Below are 12,946 nucleotides of genomic sequence, written 5' to 3' on the forward strand. Positions count from 1 at the left end.
TAGCTCGACATACTTCTTATTCTTCCTCCAACATTCATTGCTACAACCGTTTTTACGGCTTTCGATTCTTCTCTCCTCATAACATGACCAAACCAACCAAGTCTATTTTCTCTCATCTTATCCACGATTGTCGCTACACCTATACTCTCTATTATATGCTCGTTCCTTATCCTATCTTCTCTAGTCACTCCACTTATCCATCTAAGCATTCTCATTTCTGCTACACTCATTTTCTGTTCTACTTCCTTATCAACCGCCCAACAACACTCTGAACCATACATCATAGTTAGTCTCACTACAGTCTTGTAGAATTTACCTTTTAGCCTCATTGGAATTCTTTTATCACATAAGACACCAGACGCTTCTCTCCACGTCAACCACCCGCACTTTATCCTGCGTCTTACATTCTTGTCAATACCACTAGCTCTTTTGCACAACTGATCCTAAATACTAAAAACTTTCCACCTCTCCAATCATGTCCTCGTCTATTGTCACTGGTTTCCTTATTTCACCTACCTCGTATTCTCCTTTATCAAACTCGTACTCTATATTATAGATCGAGATACATTTTTCAATTTAATTTAAGATGACAACGGTTTTACCCTTTCATTAATAATGTTCAATCCATTTTATTTGATATAAATGTTATTGTTAATCAGATAAGCGCATTAGCCCGGTTTCTTTTGTATAGTATAAAATATAGTCGGGCTATGAATTCGTTATAGCAAAGGATGGCGCATGCCAATATGTATGTACGAAATAAAGCATTATAAACTAAATTAAAAGTTTAAGCTTTATGTAGTTTTTATTAATTAAATAGTATATGTTATATACAGTTCACTCAGAGGCCAAAAACCAAATAAACTGCAATATATAAGGATAATTTATTAAATTTTATTGCAAGATAAACTTAAAAATAATAATTAATCATTAACTAATGATAATAGTAATAGTTATTAATATCAGAATCAAAATAAAACAAATATTTTCTATTTATAGTTGGTTTTTAATTTAATTTATTATTTCACTTGTTATGTTACATTAAATATTATCAATAACCATAGGGGGGGGTTATTAAAAAAGAATTGTCTTTATTTATAGAATAAAGTATATAAAATTTATTTGTATCAGATGTTAAATTAAAAATATCCAGTATTTCAGTTTGAATATGATAAAAAAAACTGTTATTAAGAGATAAGTTTAATTTAATATATATTGTATCATATACTATACGGTTAATGTGTAAACATTAAATTACTAAATATTTATAAAAAAAAGTAATCAAACAAATCATAATCATACATAAAGCTATTAATTATATTGTAATAATTATCATAAAGGATATAATAAGCACTACAAAACATACAAAGAAATATTTCATTTATCTAGACTAATGTATAATTAGGCAGCTATTTGAAAAAAATGTATCAAATTATACTCTGTTTTATACAACACAAGTGAGAATAATTTTTTTTTTTTTTTTATAACCAAGTCAACACAGTAATGCAGTCAATAGTTAAATTTGATTTTGATAGTTTACAAAATATGTAATCTATATAATTGTTATGAATACATATAAATATACATACCAGCATTTATAAATGAGTTTAAACAAAAAAGTTAGTCAATTGAGGTATAATAATAATTGAGACTTAAAACGATATATTTTTACTATAATGCTCATCTTAATTTATGTATTTAACGACTTGAACGACCTCTTCTTGCAACACCTCGACCTCGGGCTCCACCACGACCACGGGTTGGAGTTGTTTTTGATGGAGGAGGAACTGGTTCGGCTTCATTAACAGGATCTGTTTCAGACTCGATGGCAGTTTCAGGTTCAGCAGTAGTAGCTGGTTCTTCAATTTCATTTTTTTTATCATCATCCATTATTTCAACAATTGGAACTTCTACTTTGATTTCTTGAACATCATCATCAATTTCTTTAGTTCCGTTTTGATCTGAAAAAGTACTGTTTCCATTTTCTTCCAAACGGGCTTGTTTTTCAGCTGGTTCATTGTCTACCTCATCATTAATATCACCATTTTCGATTTCTTTTTTCTCATCCTTGACTTTACGTTTTCTATTATTAATTTTAGCCTAAAAAAAAAAAAAAAAAAAAAGTTATAATACTTGTCCTAAACAATTTAATTAATATAAATAAGTAAATATTATATTCATTAAATATAATTACATGAAGCTTAGTAATTGTTGTATAATTGATATAATGAGTTGCTGTCTGACAATGTAGATTAGCTTCATCGCTATCTTTCATAAATACAGAACATATACGACAGACAAAACCTCCAGTTTTGACTACAAGTTCACGACCAACAATATTTGCTGGATTATATTTTTCATCTTTTTCTTTCTTTAAGTCAGTATCATCTTTTTTAACATTTTCATTTTGTTCATCATTGTTGCTTTCTATTTCTTTGCTTTTTTCAACATCTATTTCCACATCATTGTTTTCAGAAGATTTGTTTTTTTCATTAGATTCTTCATCTTCTTCTTCTTTAATATCTTTATCTTCAATCATATCTGTCTTAATAGCAACAGGTATTTCTTCAGTTTGTTCATCATCATCAATTTGAATTACATCAAGTAATTCAAATTCGTCATCTTTTAGATCAGGATTATGCAAGCGCCTTTGTTCACCTACTTTACGCAAGTGAGCAGCTGATAATTTATGGTCATCCCATTCTAAACGTGTATGGAATAACGTATCACACATTTTGCATTCAGGATGTAAGAATTGTTTTAATTTCTAAAATAAAAATTATTATATTATTTCAATCAAAATTACAATATAAAATATTAAAAACTATGAATTTTTTTTTTTTTTTTGAAATAGAAGAATAACTAACATTTCATAATTCAGTTTTCTATTTTATATAAAAATAAATAGACATAGGTTTAGAAAGTTTATCAATTCATTAATCAAGTATAAAGCTATTTAAAAGTAATTTATGAAGATGATATTTGAATGAATGATAAACAGTAAAATAATTTTTACTTTAAGAAATCATAATTGAAACTCTTTTGAGAAATAATTCAGCCATTTTTTTTTTTTTTTTTGAAACAAGACAATCACCACTGAAAGGGAAAAAATATTTGAAAAAGAGTAAAGGCGATCAAAAAATAGGTGGTAAAAATTAGCTATTAATATTTCAAACGGATAGAAATTAATCTTTACAACTACACCATGATATTAACAAAAAAATACAATATTAGAACATTTTGTTTTTATAAAATTAATTTGAAAAAAAAAAAAAAAAAAAAAAAACACCTTATAAAATTTGATGCTATTGGTACAAAATAATAAATTAATTCATAAGTAAACTCTCAGGCTTTTGAATTTTGTTTACAAGTGAAGTTGAACTACAAAAACACTTTTATGGTTATACCTACTAGCCCAAAAATAGATGTATAGTTTTACAAAGAGATTTGTAAACATAAACCCCTGCACCTCATTGTTTTTATATACATAAAGAAAAAAAAATATGACAGTGGATTAATTTTCTAATGCTTTACAACTATATGTTGAGAAAAACAAAGAGAAATAATCCTTATTATGCACAAAAAATAAATAAATTTTCAGTATTACATGATTAGAATTTTAGAGTATTTAATTAATAAAAATAACTTACACGATGTCTATCACTTTTGCGATGTCCAGTTAGAGGACCATAGAAATTAATATTGCACATGGGACAATAGTTCTGAAACAGAGGTTTAGCTTTGCCTTTATTTTGAGCTTGCATACGTTCCAAATCAATTTCCCTTTGATTTTCAGCAGCTCTTATTTGATGACGCATAAGCTCAACTTGCATTTTATATGTTTCATCTAAATATGTCATCATAAGTTCATGAGGACGACCTCTAACATGTTTTTCAAAAGACTAAATATAAAATTTAAAAAACAATAGTATTAAATTCTGATTCATAAAAGTATACACATAACAAAGTATAACATATATTTTAACTTACAGCACCATCCCACATATGTTTTTGACAGACATGACAAAATAAAACTGCTGTTGGTATTCCATCATAATCTACATGCTCCTATTTAGAAAAAAAAAAACCCAACTGTCATAGTTTATAATTTATGTATTATATAAGTTAATTACCTGTCCCGTTGTATCCTTTTTTGTACTATCTGCATTTTCACCACTAAAAAAAGAAAAAAAAAGAAAAATGAATACAAACTCAAATAGTTTATATCAAAAGATCTTAATGTAAGAAAATTGACAACTTAAAAAAAAAAAAAAATATAAAACTTAAACATAAATATTTATTGTTTTAACATAAAAAAAAAATGGTGATGATTTGAATTGTAATATAATTTATTATAATGAGATATTTTTTTTATTTAAAGTGAATTACTCATTTTTTTGTTATTATTTATTAACAACACTCTGAAAATTATCAGCTTTATGAGTATTTTGGATCAAATATATATATTTAGGAAGATACAGGAGTAATTGAATAGAAATAATTTTTTGATATACATATTTAAGATGTCTATAAGAAATAAATAGAACTTTTATAAATAGTAATTCTCCAGTGATTTTATTTTTCAATGTATAAGCTAATTATATTTTCTAAGAATCTATAGATGTTAGATGTTTCCCGCTCTGAAGTAATGCCTCAAGGCAGTTCCAGGGCGGCTAACAACAAGTTCTACGTGGAAAAAAAAGATGTTAGATGTTGAATAATGTAAATATGGTAAAATAGTAATTGACAATCTTTAAATAAATATTTATAAGCTACATTTATATCATAATGAGTGTTTAAATTTAACAATTGTGAAACACCTTTATAGTATAAAATATAAACATGAATTTATTAAAAATGAAGAGTGAAAATGGAATTTTAGAAAATATATTTTATGATATATATTTAAAAAAATATTCATATGAAGAGTACCAATATAATTTTTTATAGAGAATTCAATTACATAACAAATAAAAATGTTGACATATACATTATCGTCAGCTTGAAACTATAACTATTTTATTTTAGTATCATAGTTATTTCATATTTATCATAAAACAATTATTCACCACATAAATTTTGAATTTCAAGTGAAATTTGTCACAATTAAAACATGAATTTAAATTAATATACTAAATACTTACTTTACTTGGTATTATGTACTAGGTTTGCTTAAATGTGTTGTACTCACAAATTCATTGAGTAAAAAAAAAAATTAAGTAAGAAAAATAATATACAAGTTATTCAGAAATTTTTAGGCCTGAGAAGATACTATTTTTTCAAATTAATGGAATGGAATATTCGGGCGGATAAAACATTTTACTGAAGTATTGCCAATAAACAGCAGCGAAGATATATAACAATATTTGTTTATATAAATCCGGAATAATAGATTTTATGAATTTATTCCTTACCTCTGATCATTTTTATCCGCTTCAGGTTTAGAATCCTTTTTCTTATCATCCTTTTTTGGAGGAGGTCTACGATTGCGATTATCAGGCCTGCGCCGGTTTTGGTTCTGATGATTATCAAACAACCGATCAATTATTGTGCCAGGAACGTATAGATTCGATAGAGCACAACAAATGAAAAAATAAACTCAGATGAGAATTTGAAATTTGTTCGATAATTCGATTGCCAGCGATACAAATCAGCCAGCTCCAGAATTCTAATTGCCAAAGGCAACAGGCCAAATTCAAAATAGCTAAAATGCTCATTAATAAATATAATTGGCATATCGAAATTATAATTTAAGAAAATTTAGATAAGTATACTATAAATATGATCACACACTGTACAAAACTTGTTTAAGCATGTCCCTAATAGGTTAATAGGATTTTTTTACCCTATCAATTTTAAGTTTCACATTTATTGGTTTAGTTTATTAATGATTTTTGCAAAACCTTAATAATTATCATTTTTTTATTAAATTATATGTTACCTTATAGGACTCTTGCCTTCTCATCATTCCAGGACTAGGACCCCAATTTTGGCTTCCTCCATATCCACCCTGTAATAACAAGATATTATTATCATAGCTCATTTTTAATATAAAATTAATTATAATTTTTATAATATAAAACCTAATAAACAATATTTTTTTTAATATAACAAAAAATTTTTATTACTTGATGATCATTTGCAAAAATTTTTGAAAGTAAATCACTAGCTAGGGCCATTTGATTTGGATGAACATTTGGCATCATGTTACCACCGCCAGGAGACACTCCAGATTCCCATGGACTCATTTTGGGATTTCTGCCATAATTACCGTAATTACTATATCGACCAGCTGCACTTCCATTATAGTTATTGCCTCCACCATAGTTATTACTACCACCATAATTACTGTTACCACTTTGGCCATAGCCACTACCTCCTCCATAGTTTCCACTATTTCCACCATAGCCACCACTTCGACGATTGTAAGACATTTTTCTGTAATAAATTAAGGATAGGTATATTACAAGTTAATTATATATATATATTGATTAGTGACAAAGTTACTTATATTTTTTTACACAATCTTATTATCTATAATACATATTTAAGTTAAGTTAAAAATTATGATTATAAATAATAAAAAAAATAAATAAAATTTTTTAAATTAATAATTGAGATTTAAAAATTATTTAATAATCATTAGATATTCAAATTGACACATCCAATGAAAAAGGTCAAACTTCATTTTTAATTTTTTGAGTTACGATTATATTCTGATAAAGAATCTTTTTCTTTATCAACAAAATGTTCGTATGTTAAGCTATATCTATAAGACATCATAAATTAACATATTTATCATTACCAAAAATGAAAGTTTCTTACAAATAAAGTTATATATATAAATATGAAAAAATATTTTTAATAAAAATTCAAAAATTTATTTATAGAACACTAAATATTAGACATAGTGATTTTCAATAAATTATCACAAAAAAATATTTAAAGATTTATTTATGTCTAATTTATATGAACTAATAGGTATATTTAAGATATGTAATTATAAATGTATAAAGGTACAAGCTCCCTCTTGGGTTTATTTACTTAGAAAAAGTATTTAGAATGATAAAAAATTTATTTTAATATCTAAAAATATATTGCCCCTCTTTCAAATAATTCTGGATCCATTTAGATTCATAAACTTAATTTATAATAAGCATAAGTACTTGATATGTTAAGAAATTCAAAGTAAATAACTTAGTTGACATATTTAAAAACGTATAAATTCTGTTAATACTATATTGAACTTTTAAGTAAAACTACAAAATTCTTATGTAAAACAATTTTAAGTACAAAAAAAAAAGTTTATATTTATAAAAAAAAAGATCAATTTCCATAGAGAATTAGGTAGACAAAAGATAAAATTTTTAAGATTCAAACAATGAATTATAAATTTTGAACATATTAAAACAATATTGAGTAATAATTATATTTAATACATAGAAGTACATAATGATTTTTAGCCTAAAAACTTATATGTATTAATGAACTAACATCAAGATTATCTGAATTAACTTACTGTTTGTTAAATTGCTAAGCTCGCTATTTACTTGACAAATAGTTTAACTGGAGTTTGATAGAAAAATTAAATTTTGGTGTCTAAAGATGATCACAACAGTTCAGAACAAGGAAATTAATCACAGAATACGCTGATGACGATTCGACACATACACAAACGTGTAACGTTCAATGGAGACTTTAGTAAATTTTATTAACACCACAAGTCACATCTAAAATGGCGGAAACCGACGCCGAATCTCATACATGCCTACGATTACGGTGTTACCAATAGAACGGAAGGATAACAAAATTATAGCGCCATATTACTTTATATGTGAAATCAAAACATCGTACTGTTTATTAGAGATGGAAAGTTTAGTTCATTTCTGTGAATAGTTCATTAGTTCATAGTTCATTCAAGTGAATAGTTCAAATGAACTATTCTTAAGTTCACTAATTTTATTGATCATGCTGATATTGTTTGGCAATGAACTATTCATTTTATCACTATTAGTATAGCAGTACACAGTTCAGTTGTAGTTCACACTACTTATGGGCAATTAAGTTATAAACTAACCCTTAACCTGAACATCATAAACTAAGAAAAAATTATTATTAATACCCTCATGGCTCATGTTATCATTATCACCTAATTCAAGGTAGATATACTGACCAGTAGTCTTAAGTTAAATCAGAAATTTGATCTAATATTTTTACATAGTATGAATTTATTTTATTGTTAAACAGTTAAAAACCCTGTAACATTTTAACAATATAATTTATTTGTTATCTAATTGTAAACAGCTATTAACCATTTACAGTATTTCGAACAACGAACCACAAAGAATTTTTAAAGAAGTTCGCGAACTATTTCATTTATACATTGCTACCAATTTTTTTCGAACTGTGAACTGTTAAGTTACAGGTACTGAAACAGTTCAGAATAGTTCATCTAAGTGAATAGTTCAAATGAACTATTCGTTCACGAACTTAACATCTCTACTGTTTATTTAAGTAGTAATTTATTTAGAGGACCAATTAGTCAATCATAAGTCGATTAACTAAAAATAAAATTTTGAATTTATAACTTATTTATGCTATATTATTTTAAAAATGAAGCGTAACATCATGTCATTGTTTAAATTCCATTCAAGTAAAACAATAAATAGGATTAAATCATTAACAGAGGTGTTCTATATTTAACACTCATATACAGACCGGTAAAAGGCTTATGTAATTAATGCACTTAATACTGCTACACAACCGTAAATGAAATGCAAAACAGGTTTTTTTCTACAAAATATAAAAAGTCAATTCCAACGTGCATTTACAGTAGCCGGTCATTGTAGAGTAAAATAAAATATAGGAAAAATTATACGATTTAATCAACATTAAAACACAAAGGGACAGTCGCCTCTTAAATCTACATCTGTATGTTACATAGTAAATCTGATTGAAACTTGAATATTCCAATCATTTTAGCTTCGATGCATAGCTAGAATCTATAGGTTTTTTTTGTGACTATCCGTAAAAAAACTTAGCTCTTACTAAACTTAAATTGTTCAATAATGCCATAAAATATCACAAATATAGTTGCAACTAGAAGTGTCACAGTTCTAAACAAATTCTCTTTATCGTCGTAATAAAGAGAAACATCATGGAAAATTGCAATTGTTTTAAAACCGTTGATTTTGACACTAGCATTCAATTTACATTGATAACAAAATGTATCAGTACATTTTTTTGACGGGTTATGGGTATTGCCACGAACTGATAATGCTCCGACATTCATATACTCCGATATTATAAAAAAATCCTTCAAATACTATTACTCCGACAACAATTACTGCCAATACCGGTTACAAAAATTTGGATTTTACTACGACGATGATTACTCTGAGCAGAACAATTAATTGATTGCTCCGAATATCGATTAAAAAATTATGAAATTTCGGAGTAGATGAATATCGTAGCAATATATTATCTGATAGAAAAATATAACCCTTATCGCTAATTATTACATAATACGTTTTTTTACTATATTAATTAATATAGTAAAAAAGCGTTATAATTGATTACTGTCTATTAACGAATAATTATAACAATAAGACTCTCGAATTGCATCCGACTTTCGATATGATAAGATAAGGAGGGAGGCTTTAAACTAAAACAATCCCAGTTATATAATTGATGTAAGCCCTTAAAAAGTTTTTTTTTTTTGGAGGGGGAAGAAGAGCGATTCTAAATTTCAGACTTAAAATTTTTATTTTTTGTCTCTCCTTATTAGTGCCCATTATTATAACATTTAATTAGTTGTAGTTTTTTCATTTACTAATAGGTAAAAAAAAATATAGGTGTGCATGTCACTGATGGATAGGATTCGTCATTAAACAGATGTTTTATATAAGTATTCGGTATCCCATTCTGTAAAACTTTCATTCCATTTAGTGTCGTATAAAATTAAACAAATATATGATTTAATATTGTTTATTTATTGATTTATTATTGTTTAAAAGTGAACAACGAAATTAATTAAGTCCAGTTTGGATTCGATCTTTTGATTGGCTGCAAACTGAAGAGACTTAAGGGGGCTTAGTCTCCTAAATTTCTGCCATAAAATATACCGCGAAAATGAATTAATTTATATTTCTTGTTGTATAGAAATATTTTTCTGATTAGTTCATCATTTCTGAAATTATGTAAATTAGAGTTCCCAAATATTTTGTTGCAATAGTCTACGCTCTAGTCAATTTAAGTAAACACAAGACAGTTATAAGTTAACAGTCGACAATAGTTTATGATTAATCATAAATTTACTTTACTCTTCTGTTAAGATAATTAATTTTAAACTTAACTAAGTCGAGTTAAAAATATGCAGTTGATTTAGTGAAAAATAGTTGAGTTTTTTTCATTTGTATGAGGATTACCTGAAGTTTTGTCAGTTGTTTAAAATAAAAAAATATAGTGAACGTGATTTTATTTTTTAGGAATATGCTTACATATTTTAAAAAGTACACATAAAATGAATTTTAATTTTTAAAAAAACTTCATTTTGTATTTATAGAACAATAAATTTGTATTTGCAGAATACACATTAAGCTAACGAGATGAAAACATTGGCAAAATAATCATCTTTTCGCAGTGTCGGCTCGGCTCAGGACGACCTCATTAAATTTAAGATTTTTTTCTCGCTGGACCATTGAGAATATTGTTTGAAAGGTTATTAAGGAAAATTGCTTCCGGGATCATCTCTAAGGTTCCAGACCGACACTATTTCCTAATCAAGATCGATTAAATCTGATCAAAGCTGAAAGTCATTCAAATGAGGATTATCTTTGAACAAAAGCAACATACGAAAACACTGTAAAAAAAATGTATCACCTATGGGGAAGACCTGACTGTGAAACATACCATAATTCGTTGTAGAAAATATACAAACATCAGAAACAACGTCATTTTCCTGAAAATCTGTACGAATTACTAGGACCGAACCATTAAGTCATCAAAAAAGTTATTTCTTCTTTAAATCAAACTAAATAGTATAAAAGCATCTAACTTCTTGAATTTTAAAATTATGTATACATAAATACCTATATTTGTAAATTATTTTGTAGATATCTAATTGTTATTTAACTTGTTAATTGCTATGAGCCAATAACTATAGCCTCTTAGTTCTTAAATAAAAAAATAGTGTTTTTATATATATTTTCCAAACACAAATTTCTGAGAATACCCTTGTTACTCTCGTATACGGGCATAGTTTTCTTTTATAAGAGTTAGTCCTTTCAAAATTCAGAAAAATGATATTTATTTAAAGAAAATATATATAATTTTTTTTGTGATATAGTTTTAATAGATTTTCCTAACTTATACACTGACCTTAAATTTTTGTGGTTAATATCAAAAAACTGATGAGTGACAAATATAGGTTATTGAGATTATTTTATAAATTTTTAGAAAAGGATTTTTTCGGCCGTGTCCGCCAAAGTATAACGAATCAATTACAAATAAGATTGTTTTTGCAACAAATAAATTTCTTTGAAATTTAAAATATATAGAACTTATATATCGAAGGAGAGTTAAAATAAATTATTTTTCAGCACATGTTCGTTGGGTCAAACAAAAACACAGTCGAGACGAATAGCATGACGATAATTCGCCTTTTGCCATTATTATTATTTGTCTAAACTTAAGCGAATAATTTTTCACTTCTATTTTAAATATTAGAAAAACCTATGTACACGATAAAAGACAATTTATTTTGTGCGTTTGAGAAGCGATAAAGATTTCCACATTAAAATCGCCTATTTTCCCAGATTTGCAAATATATTTGAAAGTACGAGTTTTTTTTTTGAATTGATACACGAGTGCAAATCGTGATCATGAAGGCTTACATTACTAATGAATCTTAATAGCAGAACATTCCAATAAATTACCTCCTATAAATCTATTTTGAATGTGACGATAACAAGGAATATACTCATTTGTTTTGGTGACAATTCGCCTCAAATAACATGACCAGTTGGACTTGGATCTAATCACCTGGGAATCTCAAAACTGCCAAAAGAGTGGCAATATGAAAACGATTTAGTTTATACAAGCAATGTACGATACCCATCTTTACCTAAGTCAAATCAGTGAAGTAGAATCAACAGCTTATTTTCTAATCTTTCAGTTTTTTTTTTCAATTTAATAATTATTTATTTTTTAAAACAATATCTAAAAAATGTCTTCAGGTACAACTCTTTAAATTACTACAGTAAAAATAAAAATTTATCCATTGTATAGTTTTTAAGCTTTATTTCAAAAATACTTTATGCATAATATAATAGCTGTGACTTAAATATCTGATTTAATGGGCAATTTCAAAATATTTTCTTTAAGATTTAGTGATATGTAACATATACGATCGATGCGCCCCATTATTAACAATACAATCAAAATATAACATAACTTTTGATGCATAATCGAACTATCAAACTATCGATAATGTCGGAGTAAAATCCGTCGTAGTTATGTTAGCCTATGGTATCATAGTCGGAGTACCAGATGTCCGAAACAATAATTACTTTGTCAAATATCGGAGTATTATCAGTTCGTGGCAAAGATGTTATCCCTTTTTTTTGACAATATTTTAAATTTTGCCGAAAACATATATTAATTAAAAAACAACGATGCCTTTAAAATCATTCTTTTATTTCAATTCCGTTTGTCAGAGATAAACCATCTATAAGTTCTATATTTTTTTTAATTATGCATGAAATAGTTTACCTATGAAATACAGGATTTTTAATAATGTTCCGAATTACAACAAATTAGCATTACATTGTTTCATATCTAAAGATAAAACTGCTTAAAAACTTGATATATAGAAGCTAAAGGCGATCATTCATATAATTTTCAATCAAATTTGTCTATTATGAAAATTTTGCTATAAAACAAAAAA

At 26.5% G+C, this 12,946-nt stretch overlaps 1 protein-coding gene across 1 annotated transcript; it reads right to left on the reverse strand.

Moving 5' to 3' along the window:
• Positions 1 to 1,195: 1,195 nt before the first annotated feature.
• Positions 1,196 to 7,738, reverse strand: LOC126908577 (zinc finger protein on ecdysone puffs-like). The gene is made up of 9 exons (XM_050690770.1): positions 7,520 to 7,738; positions 6,129 to 6,438; positions 5,942 to 6,010; positions 5,415 to 5,518; positions 4,134 to 4,176; positions 3,991 to 4,068; positions 3,651 to 3,902; positions 2,195 to 2,767; positions 1,196 to 2,100 (listed from the first exon to the last, which is right to left on the reverse strand). Exons 2-9 carry the CDS (start codon positions 6,432 to 6,434, stop codon positions 1,699 to 1,701), a joined length of 1,827 nt encoding a protein of 608 aa, XP_050546727.1. The 5' UTR covers positions 6,435 to 6,438; positions 7,520 to 7,738; the 3' UTR covers positions 1,196 to 1,698.
• Positions 7,739 to 12,946: the final 5,208 nt, after the last annotated feature.

The sequence above is a fragment of the Daktulosphaira vitifoliae genome, unplaced genomic scaffold, assembly GCF_025091365.1.
Source record: "Daktulosphaira vitifoliae isolate Bord-2020 unplaced genomic scaffold, ASM2509136v1 Scaffold_5, whole genome shotgun sequence".
NCBI classification, from domain to species: Eukaryota; Metazoa; Arthropoda; class Insecta; order Hemiptera; family Phylloxeridae; genus Daktulosphaira; species Daktulosphaira vitifoliae.

Coding starts and splice junctions, on each gene's coding strand:
- LOC126908577 (XM_050690770.1), bottom strand. CDS start 6,434: ATGTCTTACAATCGTCGAAGTGGTGGCTATGGTGGAAATAGTGGAAAC. Junction 6,011..6,128: donor TTTTTGCAAATGATCATCAA/GTAATAAAAATT, acceptor TTGTTATTACAG/GGTGGATATGGAGGAAGCCA. Junction 5,519..5,941: donor GAAGGCAAGAGTCCTATAAG/GTAACATATAAT, acceptor GATAATCATCAG/AACCAAAACCGGCGCAGGCC.